At 38.2% G+C, this 24,839-nt stretch overlaps 1 protein-coding gene across 4 annotated transcripts in view; it reads left to right on the top strand.

Moving 5' to 3' along the window:
* Window positions 1–24,839, top strand: part of LOC113439673 (SAM and SH3 domain-containing protein 1) — a 571,432-nt gene that overhangs the window by 429,836 nt on the left and 116,757 nt on the right. The window contains exon 1 of one of the 4 annotated variants that reach the window (XM_026705638.2): window positions 7,307–7,778. The exons of 2 other annotated variants lie outside the window; for them this stretch is intronic. In XM_026705638.2, the coding sequence (XP_026561423.2) occupies window positions 7,662–7,778 (117 nt within the window). In that variant the 5' untranslated portion in view covers window positions 7,307–7,661. Of the gene's footprint in view, window positions 1–7,306; window positions 7,809–24,839 lie in introns of those variants that run through there. One more of the 4 variants, XM_087939642.1, reaches the window with a different exon arrangement.

The following is a 24,839-nucleotide window of genomic DNA, read 5'->3' as shown; positions in this document are numbered from 1 at the left end:
AGCTTTTACCCCACATTTAATCTTCATTTCAACCCAATTATAGAACAAGTTCATTTCCTTGATATTACAGTGATTTAACACAATAAACACATAAACACTATGTTCTTCACAAAATAAACAGTAGAGCCAAATCAGTTCCTGAAAAAACGGAGTATCAAAATAGAGCAACAGAACACCACTATTTTAATCCTACATCAATTTAAGCAATCCGTGCACCAGATGAAGCTCAAGAAAGTTTGGAACTTAAACTTTTTTACTCTTGCTGTGATTTCTATTTCTATGCCTACCATTCCATTGTAAATTATTTTCTTTTTGTCTCCATTATATTTATTTTTAGGCTTAACAAGGCTATGTGTAAATTCCTTATCTTTAACAAGTTAGTACTGTCAGTCCTGGAAATTTGTTAGGTTTAAGCATTTGTTGGATATTATGTACTGAGAAAAATAGAAAACAGTTTTATATGTGATTAGGACATGGTTTGCAAGATTTTGGCTTATTTTATTAGGAAGGAACAAAACATGGACAAGTGGTAAAGTCATTATAGCTCTGGTCCTCTGAGATTATATTTAATTATGGCTCTAGATACTGGAAATAAAACACTTCAGGTATTTGGTTCATAAAGTTGCTGAATAATAATAGGAAAGGTTTATAAATGCTGCTGCAACATAATTAAGGATTTCTCAGAGCTGCACAGGACATGATGCTATTGCTGGAAACACTGGTGTATAGTGAAAAGGATATGAGCTTTTCATTTTCCGTTTGACTCAGTAAAAAAAAATAATACAGTGTTAAAAATCTATGCTTTAACCAAGGAGTCCCCCTTCCTTAAGTTGAGTTCGACTCCTGGTACCCTAATCTGGGTAATTTTTCAGGATATAATATAGCCTTCGTTTTAACTTCTCAGTCTACCATACAGCCCTGATATTCCATGGAGAAATGCCACTCAAGTACTAAATGGGCTTGACTCTGTTCAACAGTCTGCACAGACAAGGTCAACCAGGTGCCAACAGCTGCTGAACCAGAAATCTAGATTTAAAATTGGCCACAATCACTAAGATGACTATATCTTTCCTCTGTGTACTCAGATTTGGCACATTTATGTTTTCCTCTCTAAAAGGGGGAGAGGATGCTGGTTTTTCATCCGTGTGAAAAGAGAAAGAGGATTAATTTCTTTAATTAACAACTGCACTAATGATTCTTGATAAGCCTTTCTATTGATTGATTGATTCTTCTAGATTTGGGGTTGGTGTTAAAGAATTATAGAGGAAGTAGCTCACCTATGTCGATAAAGTCTACATAGTTTTTTTTTTTAATGGAAACAAAAATCAGATCCTAGTTTCATTAATTGTTTACAAGAATATTAGTTTAATTCTGTACTGTCCACAGAATGGTGGCTGTTTGGCATTGCCTCAAGAAGTAGGCAGATGAAAATGAGATGGGTAATATCTACCTGGAACAGTCATATTTATCCCTGTTTATCTTGACCTACTGAAATAGGAAACTACTGTGATTGGACTAAGCAGATACAAATTCAATAAAATAAATAAGGGCAGCAAAAAACTCTAGAGCACTATGTGTCAATTTTCATCTCTGAGGAGCCTTTCATATTGGCTGGTTGTAGGTAAAGGGCAGCTGCCTGGCCCTACTTAATCCTGCTGATTGATAGGACTGGGGCCTGAGCACCATTGATATTCTCTCTGCGTAGCATCCTACATCAGCTACAGACCTTTTAAGAAAGTAACTGTATTAGTAATACATTCCAAACAGTTAAGAATTTTGTGGCACTTCAAGATGTAATGCATTGTGGTGTAAGCTTTTCTGCTGCATTCCACTTCATCGGATGCATAAGTGGAACCTTGCAGGAACAAGGTCAGGAGAAATAAAATTCAGAAAGAGAATGAGCAGAGCTTGGATGGATGAGAGTCAGATGAGATGAGATGAGATGAGATTAATAGAATTGGAAGGGACCATGTAGGTCATCTAGTCCAACCCCTCGACCAAGCAGGAAACCCTACACCATTTCTGACAAATAACAGTTCAATCTCTTCTTGAAAGCCTCCAGTGATGAGTCTTAACATTACTGCTCTGATTAACTCAAGTAGTATGATAAGAATCATTTGTTTCTATCTACAGGATATAGAATTCAACTAATTGATGAATTCTACCTCAACTGTCAGGAAATGTCTTCTTAATTCTAGGCATGTATGAAGTCTTGCTGTTTCAATTTTTTGAAATAATAATAATGATAATAATAATAACAGTTCCTCTTAATTACTAAAATGTCATTTTGCACTCACTTGGGCTGTATGAATTTTGTGAATAAAGATCAAAATGATCTTCCATCAATTTCAAAACATATTTCAAGCAGAAACGGAGCACATATATGGGTTATATACATTGTATACATTACAGAAATTACTGTGCTGTTTTAAATACGACAATGAAGATTTTAATGCATTTGTATGTTTAATATTATTTTAAAACCTGCATTAATCATATTGAAATACTCAATTATATTACTTAACCTGTGGAATAAATGAATGCATAACTGACATTGGCTACCATATTTCTGAGTTAAATACAATTAAAGGAGGATAGGTTTATCATATATTAACAGAGATATGTTATTTAGGTTTAACACAATTTCTGATATATTCCTTATTCCTGACAGTAAATATTTTTATAACATGTACATAACATTCCCTTCCTTTTTTATTTGTGAAAATCAGTGCTTGAATGCACAAAAGATGGGTTTAATTGGAGGCACTTTCTTTTATGTAGTTATTTAACAGTTATTTATATAATTAAATTTAACTTTAAAGTTCTAACAATTTCACTAGCTATTGTTAACCAATAATTGTCTCCAATTTTTGTGAGCTTGTGCAATGACTATGTAAGCCTGAGAAATGGTTCTGCTTCTTTAAAAAAACAACAACTGATAAGTAGGGAGATGTGCCCACGCCTCTGCCCACCTTGGACCCAGTTACTGCTCACTTCTAATCACCAGCCCGTGGAATTACACCTTCTGATCATCAGTGCATCTCATGCAAGATAGCCATGAGTTAGTCATGAACTAGGTCTGACCTGATAGCAGTTGGGCCCCTGGATTCTGAACTAGTTGGAGTTTCTGAGAAGTCTTCAAAGACAAACCCCCAAAACATCAGTAATCCAGTAGTGGAATGATGGTGGCACAAGTAATAGTTATGAGAACAACTTGTTCTGTGCACCAGCAGCTGTCCAGTCTATGGCCTCCATCCACTGTTCTAGCAGGATCCGAATGCAAGAGAACTCCATTGTGCTGCTTCACTGAGGAAATGCAATTCCACAAGAAGTAGAAGTAGAATTATATTGGATTCAGGGGACATGAAAGATAAGCAGCCTGTGTTGTCCATCAAAAGCCTAACACCCATCAAGTACCAGATCAAATTTCTTCAGGATTTTCCAGTTTAATTGCAATTGCAATAGTACTTAGACTTATATTCTGCTTCACAGTGCTTTACAGCCATCTCTAAGCAGTTTATAGAATCAGCACATTTCCCCAACAATCTGGGCCCTCATTTTACCATCCTCGGAAGGATGGAAAACTGAGTCAATCTTGAGATTTGAACTACCAAATTTCTGGCAGCTGGCAGTCAGCAGAAATAGTCATAGTGCATTCTAACCACTGTGCCACCACGGCTCTATTAATACTTCAGTATGAATTTTTAAATTGTAGGGTGAAAGTAGAGTTCAGTACATATCAATCAATATCATAGCTAGAAAGTCTATCTTCCTCCCCCGCTTTTGATTTTTAAATTTGCGTATCTCCCTTGCAATTGTCACCTGATATTTTTTTCCTATTGCCCTAGGTTAATTCATTACAACTCTTTCAACCAGGAAGAAGCAAGAATTTTTCTAATAGATTTGGGTGAGATGGGAAATCTTTTAATGAGTATTCATGATACTTTACAGTTGTTTGGGGATTTTCTTTCTTTCTTTTCTTCTGGGCATTATGAACATGGAGAAATTGGGAATATTTTCCTTCAGCTTTAATATCCCTTAACTAGGAGACCCTGTAAGAGGAGAACCATGATGGGATGAAGAGTATAAAGTTCCTTGTGGTGCTTTGTGTGGGATTGATATGCTTCCGTATGTGGTTGTTGTAGAGTCTTGTGTGATATTTATCATGTAAGTTGCCAAGTTTGAATGATGTGTGAACTTTGTTGAATTGGCATGGAAATTGGCCATGGTCATGACCAGCTGTGCTGAATTTCAACTGGAAAAAATCAGATTGGAGAAGGCTGATTAAGATAGCACGGATAAAATGGAGACCTCATATGATCCTATACCCTTTTGCCCATGGTAAATCTTGCTGAATATTGTGTTGTGCAGCTGCATAAGTGCAGCATTACTGCCTCACCAGTTTAGAAATAGCTTGCACTGGGATAAGGTGCAGGGCAAAAATGCTTTGAGTCACACCAATTACTGCATTATTATTGCTCTCTATTTCTTCTGTCTCTGATCTCTCCTTTTCCACCTCCTGAGCTCACCCTGACAACAGCTTGATTAGTGTATGTGTTTGTGTATAAAATACTCCTTTCTCAAAGCATTGCATTTAATGAAGTGAACTCTGATCTTGTGAAGACTTTACATAGTATAGTAGTAAAATGTTTAGACTTTAACATGCTTCTCCCTCCCCAGAGTGTTTATTGTCTCAATAACACATTGTGAATTAGGCTGTAATTCATGATCCTTTAGACATGGTCCTTAGGTTCTTAGGATTGTATGTGAGAGACATGTAAGATTGGGCTTTTATGCGTCGGCAGTTGGAAATCCTTAATCCTTAAATAGGGATGCTGCCCTTTAGATGAATCAATGGCCAGCTTTTTTGCCTGTGCTCAGTCAGCGATTAATTGTTGACTTCTCCCTGGTGTGTATAATATCATTTATAAATGGCACTAACATGAATATTTATTTAGTCTTGCCTTCATGATGTACAGTATATGAATGGATTTCCAAAGCAACTTCCTTCTAATCAGCTGCCTTCCTCAGTTGCTATGGCCAATGGGTTGTGGAGGCCAATACCTTGATAGGGCATGAATGTAGAAATAGGCGGAAAATACAGGTAGTCCTCAACTTCCAACCACAACTGAGCCCCAAATTTATGTTGCTAAGTGAGAAATTTGTTAGTGAATTTTGCCCCATTTTATAACTTTGCTTGCCCCATCTGTTAAGTGGATCACTGTAGTTGTTAAATTAGTAACATGCTTGTCAAGTTAATCTGAACATGCTTCCCCATTGACTTCCCCATAAAAGTTCATTGTATTTCTATGCAGTTCACTGTATAATTGAAACAGAGAGCTTTGGGTAGCACAACTTTCTAATTCAAGTATGTTTGTTTCAGATTGTTTGTTGGTGGCCTAGTAATTTAAATGGAAATGGCAGCAGTTTAAATAAACACTCGGATCTTTTGAATTGTCTTAGGTGAGATTTAAGAGGGGAGAAGGAATTGCACCATTACAATGCCTTTTTCCCTAAGGCATTTAAGCATTTAAACAAATTATAACTTCTCTTTTCAAAAAAGTATGGGTAATTTTACTTCATTAAGAAAAATAGTTTTCATAAATACTGGGGGTTTTGTTTCTATTTGTACTGAGGCTTTTCTACTAAAAATCAAAACAAAAAGGTTTGCTACAGTATCCTTAGGTTGCAATTTTATGCCTAACTCTTGGCAGTGGTAAATAAACATGGTTAGGATTGTGATATATAATGCTTTTGATTCAGTTGCGCCCTTTCTAAAGGATTTTGTGTGAAGAAGCTATGTTTGGCAAAAGTAATTTTTTTCTCTTTGAACATTGTGCTGGTGCTTTGTTTATTACTTTTGTCTAAGAAAACAAGGCATTGTTGAATTCTTTAGGCACAATGCCCTTGCTGATTATGTTAGGCTGCTCACAAAAGTCCTCTGTAAGTTTTTTTTTAAAAAAATCTTCTTTGAGGTTCTGATATGTCCACATGAACTCACCAGCACTTTCTACATTCCCAGGGACAGCCACAGGGAATATGAATGTGAGGATGTCAAACCAGGTAGCAAATACTAGATGGAACAATTAAGATGAGGAAAAGTTAGGGAGAAATGCACGAGTGCTGCATTGTGGACTATTTCAGAAGCAAGTTTTTAGACTTTTTGCATATGGGGAAATGTGTCATGGAGAGGAGGTGTGGAGTCTGGACCATCTTGACTGATTCATATCCTCAACTTATTGAATATTCATAAATTGAATGTGCACAGGGGTTTCTTCATGTGCCACAGTTCACAAATGTAGCCCAGCATGAAAAGTTCAGGTATCCCAAGTGCGGTTCTGATCAAACGCCACTTGTATAAAACCATCAATGTACCTTTTGCATTTTAAGTGTATTAAGATATTCCTGGTGGGTGACTACATAATTAAGTGAGTGCAAATGCAAGAAAGAAGGGGTCAGGTCTATTCTGCAGTTTGGAAGCAGCTGAATTCCTGTCACACTACAGGAAACTTGCATTTTGTTTGTGCTCCCCGCAAATGGATTTTTCCCAAAGCGTCAAAGGAGCCACGAGCAAGGCTCTGTTGCCAGCTGTGTTCTGATGCTGAAACGTGAAAGAGCCCAGAGACACCGTGTGCCAGTGCTGAAGCGAGGGGAACATAGACAAAAGTGTCAAGGCTTGAAATTTGCATTCCCGGGCGAAGAAAGCAGCAGAGGCAAGCTTCGATAAGAGGCTTCCTGAAAAGCTAAGAGAAGGTGGTGGTTGTTATTTTGAATTTTGTTTTGTTTTGCTTGTTTTGCACGTCTGAAACCTTGGGAGGTTGGCTTGGCTTCCTTAACCATTTAGCTCTCTGAGCGGCGATGGGTTAAGTCAAGTCAAGTTTGGCCATAATGCGATGGGAAACACGGACAATCGGAGCCTTCAGCGGCTCGGCCCTTTCCCCCAGGATATTTGTTCGTCTGTCTGGGGCTCATTGCCATGCAAAGGGGCTGACATCAGAGCACCTTTTGTTGCTTAAAAGCTTTCTCCCGGAGAGCGAGCGAGCCCGATCTAGGAGTCATGTGGAGTTGGGAGAGTCCATGTCGGGAAAAGGGCAGAGAACCAGAGTGATTCCACCGACCAGTTGAAAGCTTAACGCCTTCCCAATTTTACCTGGCAGGACCTGGCTACGCTTGTTTGGTCCAGACCTCTTTTTGCCCTCGCCGGAAAGAAGGGAAGGGACCCTCCGGGTTTTTCCCCCCACCTCCTGAAGGCTGGAGAGGGTCCACCCCCCTCCACAGAAAGAAGATGGTTCGCGCCTCGCTCGGCTCTGCCAGCCTGTTGCTTGGCCGCGGCAAGTAGGCAAAGTTTGTGCGGGATATGGAGGCGCTCTGGCTCGCCGAGGAGAGCTGAGCTAAGCCCGAGTCCGGCGGCGGCGGCGGCGGCGGCCTCCCGCCTTCTTCCCTTGCCTCCCCGGGGAGGGAGAGCCAGGCAAAGGACGCGGCGGCGGCGGCATGCTGGAGAGGCTGGCCAGAAAGATAACCGGCTAGGAAGGCTGGAGCAGCAGCGGCGGCGGCGGCCGGGCGAGAGGTTGGAGGCTTGCGGGGGTTGGCCCTCGGCCGGCGCCAGGCTCCCCTCTGCGGGGCTCCCGTGTTGAGCCGCGCTGGCTGAGAGGCAGCGGGCGATGGAGGAGGAAGAGGAGCAAGCCTCGGCTGCCGAGACCCAGGAGGGGGCCAGCGCCAGCACCGCCGGCGTCCCCGAAAGTTTCGCCAGGCTCTGGACGGATGTCATGGGGATCTTGGTGAGCGGCTGCTCTACGGAGACGGGAAAGGTGACTGGGGTGGTGCGCTGGGGAAGTGCGGGTAGGGGTGTGGGCTTTGGCATCCTTTTTTCGAAAGGGGACTTTGGGGAATAAAAATTGGACAAGTCCAAAGAGTCGCCTTGCTGGCGCAAGGGGATGGTGGGGCGTTTCTTGGATCGGGCGCACTGGGAAGGAGGAGTGCGTGCGTGTGTGTGTGTGTGTGTGTGTGTGTAGCACCGATAGACTAAAAGCAGCACCTCTTGCTTTGCACGCCGACGCTGCCATCCTTGGTCCCGGCTTGGCTTGCGCAACCCGCCCAGGAGAGTGTCGGGCGGGGTAGGAAATGCTGGCGGTTTGGTTTGGTTTGGTTTTGGGTTCCCGAATCCCTCCCTTTTCTTGTGCTTGCAGAGGAAGGGACAGTTTGGGGTGGGTTTTCAATGGAGGGGCTGAACGCGCGCACGTTTCCACCTTTGCGCCAGCATTAAAAAAAAAAAGCAAAGTGTGTGTTTGGCATTGGGGTGGGTGGGTGGGATGTTCACAGAGTGATTCATCGGGTCTCCGTAAAGCTCTTGATTACGGAGTACGAGGGAAGCTCAACGTGTTGCTTTCATGTTGCCGATCTCTTTCCTCCCTCCCTCCCCTGAGGTTCAATAATTCAATAGCTGCGGTGGATCTAAAATGTTTAGCTACACTATGCATGCCCTGATTTTAATTAGTTTAAGCGTTATAGCCACACCAGATGCAAAGTAGGGGGAGAACTGACTGATGGAACACCTAACTCTTCGACTTCTAACCACTGAATGGCAAGCTAAGATCAGAGAATAAGTTGTTGTTGGCTTTTGAACACAAATGATATGTTTTTGTTCTAAAGCACAATCAGGTTTCTTTTCTTGCACAGTGCCCATTGTTTACTTTTGTGACACCCACCGCTCTGAATTATCAGCAATGTTATCAGCAAGCGATTGGAAGCTACCAACTCCCAGTTTATTTATTTCAAAATATTTTAACTCAAGGCAACCATCAGGAGTCAAGCCTGATTTGAGACCCCCCCTGATGTTTGGAAATAAATTGAAATAAATAAGTTTTTTGAAATAAGTTTTGAAATAAACTGTTCTTTAAAATAAAACCTTTTCTCAACTCTTTTCTTTTTCTGAATTTCTTTAGGTAAATTGGGAGGCGAGGAAAGAGAATCAGCAAAGTATTAGTATATTAGAATCTGGCAGTGTGTTTTTTCTTTTAAAATACATTGTTTGATATGTTTAAATATGCCTGTGGCATGGAAGGCAGCAAGAGATGCAATAGCCTGCAGGCTTATCACTTTATGTGATGCTTATCTAGCAATATCAATTAGTTGCATAGTTATTAATAACTTTAAGAGCTAGATTCAAAAAGCAATATGTATTATTAATTGTCTTCTCTCCTTCCTTATCCTTTGATATCAGAAAAGTAGCAAGTGAAAGTAGAGTTTCCTTCAATGTATTTTTGGCACATTTCAATAATGCATTGAATGGAAGGTAATGTGCAGGTGAGTGAAACTGAGTGAGACAAACTTTAAACTAGGTATATGAAGACGGTTAATGTATCAAGTAAAGTCTGATAAATTTGTAGTACAGTTGCTGCAGTGAAATTGCGACCTATAGCTGGGAATTCAGGTTGAATAATCAGTGGTGTGGATGGTTCTAGGGTCACAATGAAGGAATAACTGAGTATCCAGGCTGAAATATTTTTAACTTGAGAAATGAATGGATGCAGTGGTCTTTATGACTACATACGTAAGAGCTTCCAGGCTGACAAAAAGAATGCAGCAACAGTCCCTCTGTTGCTATCCCCCACATGATGTAACAGGTTATTTTACCTCTCTGTCTTCAGAGACACAGGCGATGACAAATAACCATGTAGGATGAATGACCCCAGGGGATAATATGGATGGACTAGCCTGCAGGTCAGGAGTGCACACTCTTTCTCAGCCAGGTGTTGTATGGCATGGCAAGGGCTATCCTTCAAAGTTGATGGAACCAACATTCAATTTGGGGAGGAGGCATTAAGGGGTGGAATGAGCCTTCAGCTCTACAAGGTTTAAGGCAATAATTTTGTCATCAAAAAACCCCAAACCCCTGAAAAAGCAAATGAAAAGGATCTTGCTCAGAGCCCACGAAAGGGGTGTGTGTGTGCTTGTGTGTCACATGTACCCCTGCAGTTATGACATCTAGACATGTAGTCTAGAAACCAAGATTTTCCTTGTCTAATGTAAACAAGTCAATTGTTGATGGTAGACTGTTGGCATTATTTGAACAAATCAGTGTTTCAGACATCAAAAACAACCATTTATTTCATAGGCAGACTGGTTCTTGGAAAAACAAAGGTAGTTTTCAATAGACTTGTATATATTTAATTATGTTTGAAAACCTTCAGAAATGGCCAAAACTAGGATATTGTTAGTATTATATTGTTGTGCTCTTATTGATAGTATCATTTTCTGCTTCAGGATGTTTGTGACTGTGGAAATTTATATGTAGTCTTTATTTCTGAAAATGTAACATCTGAGAATAAAATGTTGGTTTTTTTTATCAATGGCAATTTGGCCTGTTCAGATTCCTTGCGAGACAGAAGCCAAAGTAAACTGCACATATACTCTGGAGTTATGGAATAAGAATCTTAATTGTATAGCTTGTGGTGTTAAATAATCAGATTCTTGAAGCCATACATTAAAAAAAAATCTTATCTCTACAGGAAGTCACTACCAATAAACAAAAATGGGTTGGGGATTTCAGAAATCAGAATTGCAGGAAAAAATGTTTATACTATTGTTTTTTTAGGAAATGATATCATGCTCTCACTCCAATCTGAATAATGTGTTCCTGCCTTGAAATATTTATTATCAGAATAGCTCACTGGCCATATACTTTATTTACTGGTTTCCTTGGAATTTCATAAGAGTAAATTTATCTCATGACATGTTTCACAAGTTTTTTTATTTAAATAAAATCCTACTAAACTGGATTGTTAGTGGGTCAGATTCTGTCACAACTGGCTTTTCTTCTTTTCAATAATTATTTTTATTGTGTAATAATAATAATTGGTCGATTATTCCATTGTGCTGATGAAAGGAGAACTCACACCATAGTTATGATGTGCACTTATCAGAGTTGATTGGAAAAATGGCTCTAATGCCACTCCTACAACAACTAACAAATACTTCAGGAAATAATTGTATTTGCTGAACTGGAAATGACTATCCTGCCATGTTACTTGTTCTTTCTAATTAACCTTAGGAAACGCTATTCACTGCACTACAATCTTAGCATATAAGAGCGGCTTTCCTAGTTCTTAATTAGGGCAACAGTATTCATTGGGTTCAAAAAAAACCTTTCTCCATAGTGTTACACTAATTACAGTTTGGAGTTGTGTGTGTATATGTCCACATGTAGACAATAAAAAGTAGGTAGGTACTTTGTTTTTTAATACTGTAACTGTTTAGCACTGATGAAGAAAATGTTACTTTGTCCACAATCTCAGAAATGTATATAGAAAAAATATATAATAATGTCTGGTTTAATTAAAAATATTAAATTTTTAGTTTTTAAAAAGTAACTATTATGTAATCTAACAGAATTCAATAAAATATGGAGGTTCATATACTATTTTGTCACTTTTGGTTATTTGAAAGAAGTCTAGTAATTTCAGGAGGGAACAATATATTTATTTTTCCTTTTTTATTATTTTCCTGGAAAAAAAAACCCTTTTCATTAAACACTGGAACAGGATCAAACCATATAGAAGTATTAGACCAAAAAAAATCCCTTTAGCTGTTAAATATTTACAAATTTGCCCAACCATTATAAAAAGATATTTAAAATAAAATATTTATATTTGAGCATCTGGAAGTACATAATTTTTTAAAAATCTGCAAATTTTATATTTTTCCAAATTTTATTTTAAAATTTGAAATTTTGTTTTGCAGAATGAGGTGTTTGGTTATATTATTTTATGTTGTGAATATATTAACCAACGAAAAGTACATTTAAATATATGTTGAAGATTGCTAACTATTTAACCGCAGTTCATCAGTGTAAAGATGAATTACATACATCAGTTTACCTTTTCATTCAAAAGTTTAGCCTTGCTAGTCAAACCTTTTCAATTAACAGAATCTTTCAGTAGTAGAAAGTTAAACATGCCGGTATATCTAAGAGATACTATAGATTCTATTCAGACCATCACAATAAAACAAGTCTCACAATAAAACTAGTTACATGAATTTTTCGGTTTGCTAATAAATACCAAATTTCTGTTTATACTTATACTGTAGTCTTTGAAATATGAAAAAGCATTATGTCTAAAAAAAAACAATGTATGTACCTCAGTTAAAATACTTTATTGCAAAAAATGCTGTTCATCTTCTGAGCATGCAGCAAGTGCTGGTGGAAGGTCTTGTAAAAAAATGCAATAACTATGAAGTGCAATAAAACACAGTATGCCTGTACATCTTTCTTCACATACTGTATGAATATGTATTTAGTATTTAAGTACACTTGTTTACAGAATCAGAATAAAAATCAAGTGAGTACAGCAGGTGCAAACATTTGAATGCTCAGTCAACACTTTGTAATACTTCCTTTGGCAGAAATAACAGCTCCAACTGGTTCTAGAGTTGGCCAAGACTTTATTTTGTTTTTGGAATTTTCACTGTCTTCCTCGCAAAAGCCTCTTTCACTTCTGTAGGTTGGAGTTCTCTCCACCAATTTTCAATAAAAAGTATGTCCAAGGTGTCAGGGTTCCAAGTAATAGATCGATTGCAAGCAAAACTCCGAGGAAGGTAGATTCCTCAAGGAATAGCTTTATTGGAAATATCATACTGGCACATATCTGGTGAAAACTGACTCTGAAGGGTCCCTTGGTTTTCACCCAATTAAAAGTGAAAGTTCCCCCCCCCCCCAATCCCAACAATTAGTCACATGGCCCAATCAAGGCAGCACCCGCTGATCTGGTGATATCACTCCTTCCTCCGGCCAGGTGTGAGAACATCCTTGGTTCCCAAGAGAAAGTATTTTATTTTGACTTCACAACTCCAGTTATCTCTAATTCCCCTTCCCTATCCCTCAGCCCCAGTGTGTGACAATACCGAAGCTCCAAGATGGCTTCAGCCAGCCAGCTTCAGGGTTGACATGAGGGATGTGAAGGCCGTTCCAAAATATTTCTTTTCTGTGGTTCTCCATGGTTGATTTCAAAGTACACTTCTAATCATTGTCTTGTTGAAAAATATCAACCTCTTTTCAGCATCAGTTTCTTTCCTGATGATATTAGCTGGTAGGAGATTTTTAATTGAATCCATTCATCCTTCCCCCTATACAATATTTCCTGGGTTACTGACTGCTATATAGTTCCAAAACCTATTAGAGGAAGCCCTAGGCTTTCATGGTTGGCAAGGTGTCCTTATCTCCAAATATATCAAATGCAATCGTGACTAAACATTTCAGTTTTCGTTTCACCATTACAATCTTTTGGTTCCACAAATTTAAGTTTCATAGGCTTTGTTTTGCACATTTTAGATTATTATTTTTGTGACAAAGTTGGAAACTATGGTTGAATAAACAATAGTGTCAGCCTATAGACAACTAATCCAGTATCACCTAAAATTCCCAGCAGGTTGTTTATAGTGAACTGTGGGTTCTCCTCTATAGGTATATAGATAGATATTTTTGTTGTATAGGTATGGAAAACTAGGGAGATTTTTTCCCATGCAGGTAGTCCTTGATTTATGACCACAATTGAGTCCAAAATTTATGTGGCTAAGCAAGACAAATCGTTAAGTGAGTTTTGCCCCATTTTCCAACCTTTCTTGTCACAGTTGTTAAGTGAATTAAGTAGTTGTTATGTAAGTAATACGGTTGTGAAGTGAATCTGGCTTTCCCATTGACTTTGCTTGCCAGAAAATCACAAAAGGAGATCCTGGGTCACTGCAACTGTCATAAGTATGACTGGGTTGCTAAGTGTCTGAATTTTGATCACATACCCATGGGGAGCCATTGCAAATGTGAAAAATGGTCATAAGTCACTTTTTTTAGCATCGCAACTTTGAAGGTCACTAAACGACCTGTTGTAAGTCGAAGACTGCCTCTATTCTTCTAGATATTGACTTGATTTCAACAGTTTCAGGTTATGACTGTTTCTTAATCTTTCCCAAAGTTGAAAGTACTAGTTGGAAATCTAGCTGGAAGTATTTAGATATTTATAGTTGTCATTTTAAATAACCTTCCCTGGCTTTGCAAAAGTACATTATCTTTATTTTCTAATGTTCACACAGCTGCTTAGAGGAGCCAGTGGCTATTGAAAGTATTGTTGAATAGAGGTTAGAGGAGACAAATTCAACTGTGGAGCTGTCTCCTAATTGCAAACCTAATGAGACAGTTGTCTTTTTTATGCACTATTAATAACTTTGCAGTTAAGAAAAGGTAACACTGAACCCATTGAAATTAATATTTTGATTTTGAAATAGTGAAACACCGCACTAAAGAGCACATTCAACTTTGTAGAAAGTTTTTGTTAACTACTGTTCATTTTGACAATTGACCAACGTTGCCTACATTTTTGCTAGCAACTACCGGTATACACATTATAGGAATTGTAAGTTAGTCAGCATTTAGTTAGTTGGAACAGCACAGAAAACTAAATAATTAAGTACGTGCACACTTTTGGTATATATATAAGCCTGAAGTAGATAATTGATATAAATAAAATGGCATGTATATCTTCATAATTTTTAAGAATAAGATTGACTTTTTTGTCTGAAAAGACCAACAATGCTTTTTTTTTTTTTTATCAGAATCAACTTCTTTAATGTCAGATCCTGGAAAATATTTGAATGGTGAAGTTTTATTTTTTTGAAGAAAAATCAATAGCATGACTGTATTCTCAGAAGAATTAACATTTGTATGAATTAAGCTACCATTTCTTTACCTTTGAATCCAAGGCTAAATGCCCCTTGGAGTAAAAGTAAAGTCACAAAACTTGCAAACCATAACTTTGCTGTACTTGAACAATAAGTAAACAATAAGTAGGACACCAGGGAAAGTAATTTGGTTGGAAAGAAAGCTTTATGTTTGTGAACATTAAAACTGCCAAGGCCAGAAACAAAGAACAAAAGACCAGATAAGAGTATTCTCAAAATATGATGCAGATGTCCCTCTTATCCAAGGCTGATAATGTCTAGCAAAGACGTTGGTGACCACATAAAAGTGAGAGTAAGAAATGGAGTGTCCAAACTTTGGGGCTGTTACATTAGAGTAGGCTGGATTGCAAGATTCTTCAGTTACTGATATTTGACATTATTTGGTCTACTTGTATTTATAATAAAAACAAATTGTCTATCTGAGCCTTGACTTATCTGCTGACCATACTTAATCTTTGTTAGCTACTTCCTCCTGGCTTTTCCAAAAAGTGTGTTTTTTAATGAGGAAAATTTTGACATCCAAAGGGGTTTGCTTGGCATTCTTAAACATACGTGGCAAGATTTTGAGTTCCATTTTTCTTTTAAGCTCCTTTTTATTCCTAAGAAGTTATTTCTGGGGTTCAGGGACGAGGGTACTATTCATCTGTTGTTCCTTCACTTTAGAGCAGGGGTGTCAAACTCGATTTCATTGAGGGCTGCATCAGGTTTGTGTTTGACCTTGGGGGGCTGGGGTGGACGTGGCCAGGGTGGGCGTGGCCAGTTCAATGTCACTTGTGTCGGGGGCACCTGTGGTGGCCAAGTGCAGGACTTCCCTCAGACTCTCCCTCACTCTCATTATAACCAATCATGCTTCCTTCCTTCTTTTTCCTTCTCTCTTCCTTCTCCTTTCTTCTTCCTTCCCCTCTTTCCTTGTTTTTCCTTCCTTGTTCTCTTCCCATCTTTCTTTTTCTTTGTCTTTCCTCTTTCCCTTTTTCCTTTCCTGTCCGTTCTTGCATGCAAAAGAGGAAACATTTTTCCTTTTGTTTTGTTTTTAGTTTGTTTTGCTACCCCTCTGCCAGTGAAAACAAAGCTCAGGGGACCATGCATGATCTTCCCAAACTCCATTTTCACTGCAGAGGGCTGCAGGAGGCCATTGCGGCCAAAAATGGCCCTCCTGAGCTCCGTTTTTGCAGGCATAGCGGCATAGCGGTCCGGTCCTTTGCTGTTTCCAGGGCAGCCCCATGGGCCAGATCTAAGCACTTCGTGGGCTTGACTTTGACATCCCTGCTTTAAAGCTTACAGCATTTTCACTTTTGTTTCTTGGTACTGTGTACAGATTGCATCATCCAGCTTTACATTTAGATACTTGACTGATCATCTGCAGTGAACCAAACAAGGCTTACAGGTACAGAACAAAAATTTTGGTCATTGACCAACAAAAATGCATTTTATCCTCTAACATCATTAACTGTTGGCAACTGTTGGTATGCGAGTGAAACATCCACACACAATGTAGCTTTTAGAGAAATAAATTGCCAACAGTATATAGTCATGCAGCCACATGACCTCAGAAGCATCTTTAGCAAAGGTTGGTTTCCTCAGCTAATAAACAGAGATGAGCCCAGATGACCCCAGGGTCAGACACAACTGGAGAAGGGAATCCTTTGCCTTTTTTAAATTATTGAACAGAGAACAAAATTTTGTCCAAACAAAAAAAATATTTTTGTTTGTTTTAAGGAATGTGTTTTGTATTGGTCAATGATCAAAATATAGTTTCTGTTCCAGTCAGCCTTGCAGGTACATACATATATTATTACTGCCATGTATTATTACTTCCACTTAATTTTTCAAAAACTGAAGCTAAAAAGGAGAGAGGAGAAAGAAGCATTTTTATGACCTCCTCTGTAACACTCATTTTCAAGGCTCTACTAATCTCTTTGTAGAGGTAGGCAGCAGAATGAGATAACTTTTGTACACAGAAGTTTCCTTTAGACTCATGTTGAATAATAAAAATGCCTTTATCAAATGCCTCTCTTGTCACTTAGGCTTAACAATCTCAATCTTTGATAATAGTCCGTTTTATGTTTTCCAATTGCCCCCTCCCACCAAAAGCTTGCTATGGAATAGGCTATTTACTTAGCTGTGGTTTCTAACAAAGAACAAAATAGTTGTTGTTTCAATTGGTTCTGGTTTGGCTGTTAAAAAGAATAACTGTATGGATAACATAGTTTTATGTATGGCTTAAAATATTTTTCACATATAAATGTTAGAAAAATAATCTAGTTGCTATAAATTTTATGGAAAAAATAACATTCCAGATATTAAATATCAGCATTAAATATAAAGGTTTCTTATTTGATAATTCTACAGAATGGTAAAAATTCTGTCAGGGAAGGCCAAAAAATTAGCTTCTGTGTGCAGCAGCGCCAACAAAAAGCAAACACACTTGCAAAGGCACACAACTACTCTGCTTCTACTTGTGTACGCTGCTCTAACATTATCCAACAACACTGTTGAAACCTTACTAATTTCTTTCTCTTGTTTCTATGTTGATGATCTTACCTATGTAGAAACCTGCTGCCAGAATAATTAAGCTGCATTGCTACCCACTGTTATCACATCCAGCTATTTTCAAGTTTCTTTTGTACTGAACAGCTTGAAAGCAGAAAGTGCCACTTGAAATTAAGTTGATATCTGGTAGCAACAAATGTCTCCTAAAAAGCCAGAATTACATCAAGTCTCTCTCTGCTAAGCTCTCTCCACTATATCTTCTTCCAGCTCAACACATCAAGTAATTCTTGCATACTATACTATCCATGGACATACAATGCATTCAAACCCCCTTCACTTTGTCAATTTTGTTATCATGCAGCCTGATTCTACCGTTGTTGAAATTCATCTTTTAACCAATAATCTTCACTCAGTACCCCATAATGACAAATTTTTTTAGAAATGTCTGTACATTTATTAAAAAGAAAAAATTAAGATATCCCATTGGCATAAATATTCAGACCCTTTGCAACAACACTTGGAATAGACCTCAGATAGGTTTCCACATCTTGATGGGAGTCCACCTGTGGTAAATTAAATTGATTGGACATGATTTGGAAAGGCACTTACCTCTCTATGGAAGAGCTCACAGCTGACAATGCATACTGTACCAGAGAAAAAGCCATGATGTCAAAGGAACTGACTGCAGAGCTCAGAAAAAAGATTATTGCAAGGCCCAGATCTGGGGAAGGCTACAATAAAATTGCTGCTGCACTGAACTGAGCAACTTAGTAAGACAGGTGACCAAGAGCCCAATGGTCACTCTGATTGAGCTCCAGAGACCCTGTGTGGAGATTGGACAGAGTACCAAAAGGACAATTATCACTGCAGCCCTCCACTAATCTGGGCTTTATGGCAGAGTGGCTAGACAGAAGCCTCCCCTCAGTGCAAAACACATGAAAGCACCTGAAGGACTCTCAGACTGTGAGGAACAAGATTCTCTGATCTGATGAAACCAAGACTGAAGTGTTTGTCCTCAATTCTAAATGTTATGTCTGAAGGAAACGTCACCTGCCCAATATAATTTCAACAGTGAAGCATGGTGGTGGCAGCATCATGCTGTGGAGCTGTTTTTCAGCAGCAGGGAGTGGGAGACAGGTCAGGGTTGAGAGAAAGCTGAATGGAGGAAAGTACAGGGATATCCTCAATGAAAACCTGTTCCACAGCACTCAGGACCTCTGACTGGACCAAAGGTTCATTTTCCAGCACAAAAACAATCCTAAGTACACAACCAAGACAATACAGGAGTGGCTTAGGGACAACTGTGAATGTCCTAGAGTGGCCCAGCGAGAGCCCTGACTTGAACCCTATTGAATATTTCTGGGGGAACCTGAAAATGGCTGTCCACAGACAGTGGCCATCCAATCTATTTGAGCTTGAGAGGATTTGCAAGAAAAATGCCGGAAAATGCCCCAAGCCAGATATACAAAGCTTGTCACGTCAGACCCAAAAAGACTTTAATTGCTGCCAAAAGTGCTTCAACAAAGTACTGAATGAAGGGTCTGAATACTTATGCCAATGTGATATTTCAAGTTTTTCTTTTTAATAAATTTACAGACATTTCTAAAATTCTGTTTTCACCTTGTCATTATGGGGTATTGAGTGTAGATTAATGAAGGGGAAAATGAATTTCAACAACTATAGAATCAGGCTGCAACATAACGAAGTTGACAAAAGTGAAGGGAGTCTGAATACTTTCTGAATCCACTGTGTCTTTTATCAGTAATGATGTTTCATATTCAGTAGTATATATCTCTGAATATTAGGAGCCTGATAATGTCTTTATGCCATTTATAGGCTTCTCTGGAAGTTACTTGGTGCTTGTGGCAATTGTATATTACTATACAGTAAAGAGCAAAACATGACAGGAAGAATATATAATCATTACAGGGATTTTTTAGACTAGTTGTCTTATGGAGAGCCATCTGGGATTGCCTGTATAAAAAGGAATACTGCCTATTTAAGTCTCCTTCATTATGCCATCTTTCCTTACCTCTGCCTAATGCCTGTTAATTCTGCTTGAATTGATTTAGTTCTAAGTATTTTCCAAATGAGCTGTGCAGTGGCCTAGTGGTAAAGATGCTCACCTCCTATTCAGAAGGTTCAGAGTTCAATCCTAGGCAGTGACAAATGTTTTATCAAGGTGCAGAGAAAATATCTGCTGCGAACACCATGTAGGCATCAGGAAAGGCATTCAGCCAGTAAATGCTCAGCTCCATCAAGTCACTCAAATCCCACCTTGAAGCAAGGGGTTACAGGATCATAAAAAGACAAAAATATTTTTCCCATGATCAGAACCTGTTATCTTTCCTAGCTTTATTATTGTCCTTGAGTTCCTTTTCTTATTAATTTATATAGGAGCAGAAAGTTAAAAACATTAAAGATATGAAGCAAAGCTTTTGTACTTTTCCAGTTTAATCTAGAAAAAAACCATTCTGAGAAATGTTGGGGGAAAGAAAGCAAAATCAATGTAACAAATTGAGCACCAATAATATTTTTAATTCTATTGTGTGCCGCATAGATTACTAAGCCCAATAAGGACTAGATTTCTTACCATATGTAAATTTATTACTGTAAGGGCATGAAATGTATCATAAATTTATTCATGACTATATAGCATTTAGGAAGATTTAATTAAACACATATCTTAATTTAAATTAAAAATGCAAATATACTCAGAATTAATCATAGGCACCTTAGATTAGTGTTTCTGAATCTCATTTCTGGGATTTGAAGTCCACAGATCTTAAAATTGCTGAGGTTAAAAAAGACTAAAGATTAATCAGCTTACAGACTGAAATGCTTGAGAGTTTTTTTTTTCCTTGTAAATAAAACAAGGAAAAATGTTTCTTCACACCAGTGAACTAATTTTAGGCTTTGGGCTAAAATATAAATTTCAGAATTTATTTATTTTTTCCTTAGAGAAATGAGTTTGGGGGGACGACCCATTCCCTGTGGTAAAACTGAAGTATCTGGATTCAGATCTTCAAACTTTAAAGTATTTAATACGGTTTTCGGAAAGAAGAGTGGATAAGCAAGGCTGCTTATGAAAAAGAGCATGCCTAACTGAAAAATAAAGAATGTTTCTTTCTGTTTTGAAGAGATAGGGATTTAGTATAGCAGTGGGGTAAAGAAGCAGAAAGAGGACACAGCTGATAGATTCATTGATGCTAATGAAAGGATACTAAGAATTTCACATAGAGTATATATACATACAGGGAAAGGGAGAAACGTGTGAAAAATTGTATGCATACAGCAGAAGGTAGGAAAGTATTGACTATACAATTATTAATTAAATTGTGGCAGATATTACTAAGGTTTGTGTAGAATAAAAATGTCTTTAGTGATGTAATGTATTTTATAAATGTCCTAATAAACCTAATGTTCCACTGGACAAATATATCAATGCATTCTTGCACACATCAGAATAAGCTCTATAGCAGGGGTGTCAAACTCACAGCTCCACATTGTTGTCATGTGACATATCACAATTTCTTCCCCTTCACTAAACCGCAGGAGGGTGTGGCCAGTGTGTGACGCATCTGGCCTGCGGGCAACGATTTGACACCTCTGCTCTATCGTAATGTGTTACTGCTATGCTTTCTGATAAAGGAATTGGAAATTCAAGATTTTTTTAGATTCTCATTGGACACAGTGTTCAATGGGAAGGGAGGTCGGGAAATATAAAGTTGGTAAAAGTGGGAAAATATAACATGTGAATATCAGAGAGACTTGTGGGAAGAAGCATGGACATGGGCATAATGATGCTACCTATACTATATAAAAGAGTGGTTAGAAAGTATTTGGTTCTTGTAACTGTTGAAAGTGCTTTATATATCTTAATAGAGAGAGTCGCTATAGATCCTAAAATGGATTGAGTGATTTTTGTCCTTCCGAAGGCTCATTATTCCTAAATAGGGTGAAATTCTATGAATTTTTTGAGGATGGGATCAAAAAGAAGAAACACAAAAAAGGAAAGGCAGTTTTGGATCTCTCAAGCCAATACAGAAGGCATAGAGGTATGCCAGAAGTCTGATGAAACAAACATCAAAGCTTTACTTGTCAGAGAATAAACAGATATCAAAGATCCAGGCCAGTATCTAATCTTTATGACTGAGAGAGATGGCAAATGTGTCACTAAGTTCTTTAAACCCTGTTCTTAAATCTAGATAGGAATAGTTCTAGTAGCAAAAAAAAGAAGGGGGTACACATAAGTTGGGTACACGTGTATGTTAGCTTGATTGGCTAAAATATGCTCAGTAAGCACTTGCTTTGAGGCTACAGGTCAGAAAGCAGAAAAATGCTTGCTTGGATCAGGCTATCAGGACCGGGAAATGTTCACAAAAGAATGCAAAACAGTAAGACTTGAAACAGGTAAAGTGACACTGCTTGACTTTGTGACGAAGCTTGGCTGAAATTGTTTCTTGTTGCCTTTTAAGTGAATTAAAAAGTACGGAAAACTGGACAACTGTGCTGTTTCAATCAAATCTCATGCACATACCTATACATGTACTTCATCACAAACAATCACTGTTGGGAAGAAGTGGAAGATCTGAGGAGGGTTACTGGAGGTCAAAATGATTCTGAGATTCATGTACCTTAATTTAATTGTTTGTCTGAATGCTCTAAAAACAGCTGGGTATAAGATTTTAACTAGCCTGAATGACAGAAGTGCCTGATGAAAGGAAAGAATGGTCTTTTAAAAATACATTTCAGACCCTACCAATAAAGAAAAAAATTACAAATGACAAAAATATATTAAAACTTATTTTACTTTGAACAAATTGGCTTTTAAAAGCTTGTACTTTAAAGCTAAATATTTTTAGTACAGTCGGGAGCATGAACTATATTTCCAGAATATAATGTTTGGTCCAGATGTGAGTTTATATCTATTTTGGTTTAATTTCTTAGATTTGGAGTAGCTACTTTTCTTTTGTTCTGTTAGTATTGTTGTGTAAAGTTGGATATTTGTGGCACACTTTCATCACACTTTCTATTTTCATTGAAGGTATACAGGTGCTTTATAGATATCTCAAAACAAATGTTAAGAGTGGGTACCATTAGAAAACAGAACACTTGAATTTTGCTTAACTACAAACCTTGAAAGATTATGCAGAAAAATTCTAGAAGTCCTATTTATATGAATGGGCTCGTAGTCCAGATTGCAAGGTCTTGAATACAGTTCAAAATTCTGAGTCTGAAATATTATCCTCTTGACCTAAATGTAATCATCCATGTCTGCATTCCAAAAATGAGCCCATATTTGAGATCCTTGCATTTGTGATAATATCTTCCACAGGTTGAAGAATTAGTTCCATAAATAAACAATACAGATGTAATTGTAATAAACATAATAAAAGAATCCACAGTAGGTCCCTCAGCTGTGCTACAAGTTTCTTTTTTGCCGGCCTTTGCAGTTTGAATGACAGATGTACATACCAGGGTACTAGATTACTGATTCAGCTGTCAGCCTGACCCATCTATTCAAGTTCAAAACAGGCTTCCTGCTTTTACATTGACAATAAAATATTTAACCATCTACAGCCATCTTTCAGCCTATATTGAACTAGGACAGGGGTCTTCAAACTTGCCAGCTTTAAGACTTTTGGACTTCAACTCCCAGAATTCCCCCTCCAGTCATGTTAGCTCAGGAATTCTGGAAGTTGAAATCCACAAGTCTTAAACTTGCCAAGTTTGAAGACCCTTGAATTAGGATCATTTTGAAATTGTACAGAATTGTTTTAGAGGGGATTGAGGGAAGAATATTAGCTATCACTTACCAGAATCAGCTAATTTTTAAGAATAAAAGTAATTTGCGTTCAATGCAATGAAATACTTCCAAATCAGTATTTTTCTTTTAATTTATTTAAAAAATAATACTTCTGTATTATCCTTGAATGTTCTTTTTTTCAGGCTGGATTATATATAAGAAACAGAATGCAATCAACATATTAATAGCGCTAACAACAAACAGCATTACAATAACTCCTTTTTAAAGGCTGGTGAATATTCTTTAGCAAGGTACTAAAAGTAAAAACAATTTCCCAATTGCTACCTACCTTGCCACAGTGAAAAGAATGAACAGAAGATGCCATAAGTTTCTGACCAACCTGTGATTTCATTTTAAACCTATATACAAGCCACTATAACTACATATATATATATTCTTTGTAACTGATTGCACTAAGAAGTAGTGTAGTTTATTTTATTTCAGCCTAGTATTATGACTGAACATAACCATTGTGTTTTTTAAACCATGATTTATGGCTTCATATTATTCTGAATCAAGCCATAGGTGTTTGCTCAACAACTCATACTTAAATCATGGATATGTTTGATGCATGATTTAAGAACAATGGACATTCATGTATATTTTATAAACCGTCTCTGAATCAAATGAAGGTCTTTATAGCTGCACAGTGTGAAGTTGATCTATTTGATCTAAAGATCTGATTTATCTTTTTATGATGTTTCATTTTTAAAAAAAAACCTCTTTAAAATTGAAGGTGGGTATGTGCTTGCAATGCAGCCCAAAATATATACATGCATATCTATTTACAGCTACCCATTTACCACATTCACATCCCATTTGAAGACCTGCAGTGGTCTCGCTGCTTCCTCTTTCCACCCAATGCCTAGTGCCAGACGCTGCTGGTTTTCTGCTGGCATTGGCTGGGAGAAGTTAGCTTTCTACTATAGTCACAGACCAGAATAAAAAATTAAAATGTTGAAATAAAACAAAGCAGAACAGAACAACACATAATAGCGCATTGCAGTTAATGGTGAAATCGTTGATGGGTGTCCACAGCCTGTCTAATTTTACAGACAGTAGCTGTTACCAACAGAACGACAGAGTTGGAAGGCACCTTGGAGGTCTTCTAATTCTGTGCTGAATTTAGCCACGCTCAAAGAAACCATATCATACTGATATAATAGTAATAGCAATACATAAAAGAAACCAGAATTTCCCAGATATTTTATAACGTAAGAAATTATAAAATGAGTCTGGGAAATCTTATAGAGCGGCGGTGGCTAACCTTTTTCAGCTCCCGTGCCGATAATTATGCATGAGCTCACTTACGCACGCTCATGTGCCAGCACCCAGAAAGCAATGCATGCTGGAGCCCTCACGCCCCCTGCACATGCATGCATGACTCCCCGCACATGCCACGTATCTGCGCATGCGTGTGCAATTCCCCCTTGGGCGCCGTGCATCTGCACGTGCAACTCCCTCACATACAGCGCGTCTGTGCATGCGCGCACGATCCCCCTTGCACGCCATGCATCTTTGCGCATGCACATGCAACTCCCTCATGTGCAGCGTGTCTGCACATGTGCATGCTTTCCCCCCTCGCTGCAGCACATCCCTGCACATGCGCGCGTGTCTCCCACGCACCCCCCTTCATCCCCTGTGCACGCACACCAGATACCCGACAATCAGCTATCAGGCGGAAGCGTGCATGCGCAGTGGGGCCCTTTTGGGCAACCTCTCGTGTGCCAGGGGAAATGGCTCTGCATGCCACTTCCGGCACGCGTGACATAGGTTCACCAATACTGTTATAGAGGGTACAATGTGTTTTCAG

The sequence above is a fragment of the Pseudonaja textilis genome, chromosome 1, assembly GCF_049901715.1.
Source record: "Pseudonaja textilis isolate UNSWEBS1 chromosome 1, rPseTex1.2, whole genome shotgun sequence".
Classification (NCBI taxonomy): domain Eukaryota; kingdom Metazoa; phylum Chordata; class Lepidosauria; order Squamata; family Elapidae; genus Pseudonaja; species Pseudonaja textilis.
Note: the sequence above shows the minus strand (reverse complement) of the source record. Positions and strands in the feature narration are given on the sequence as shown.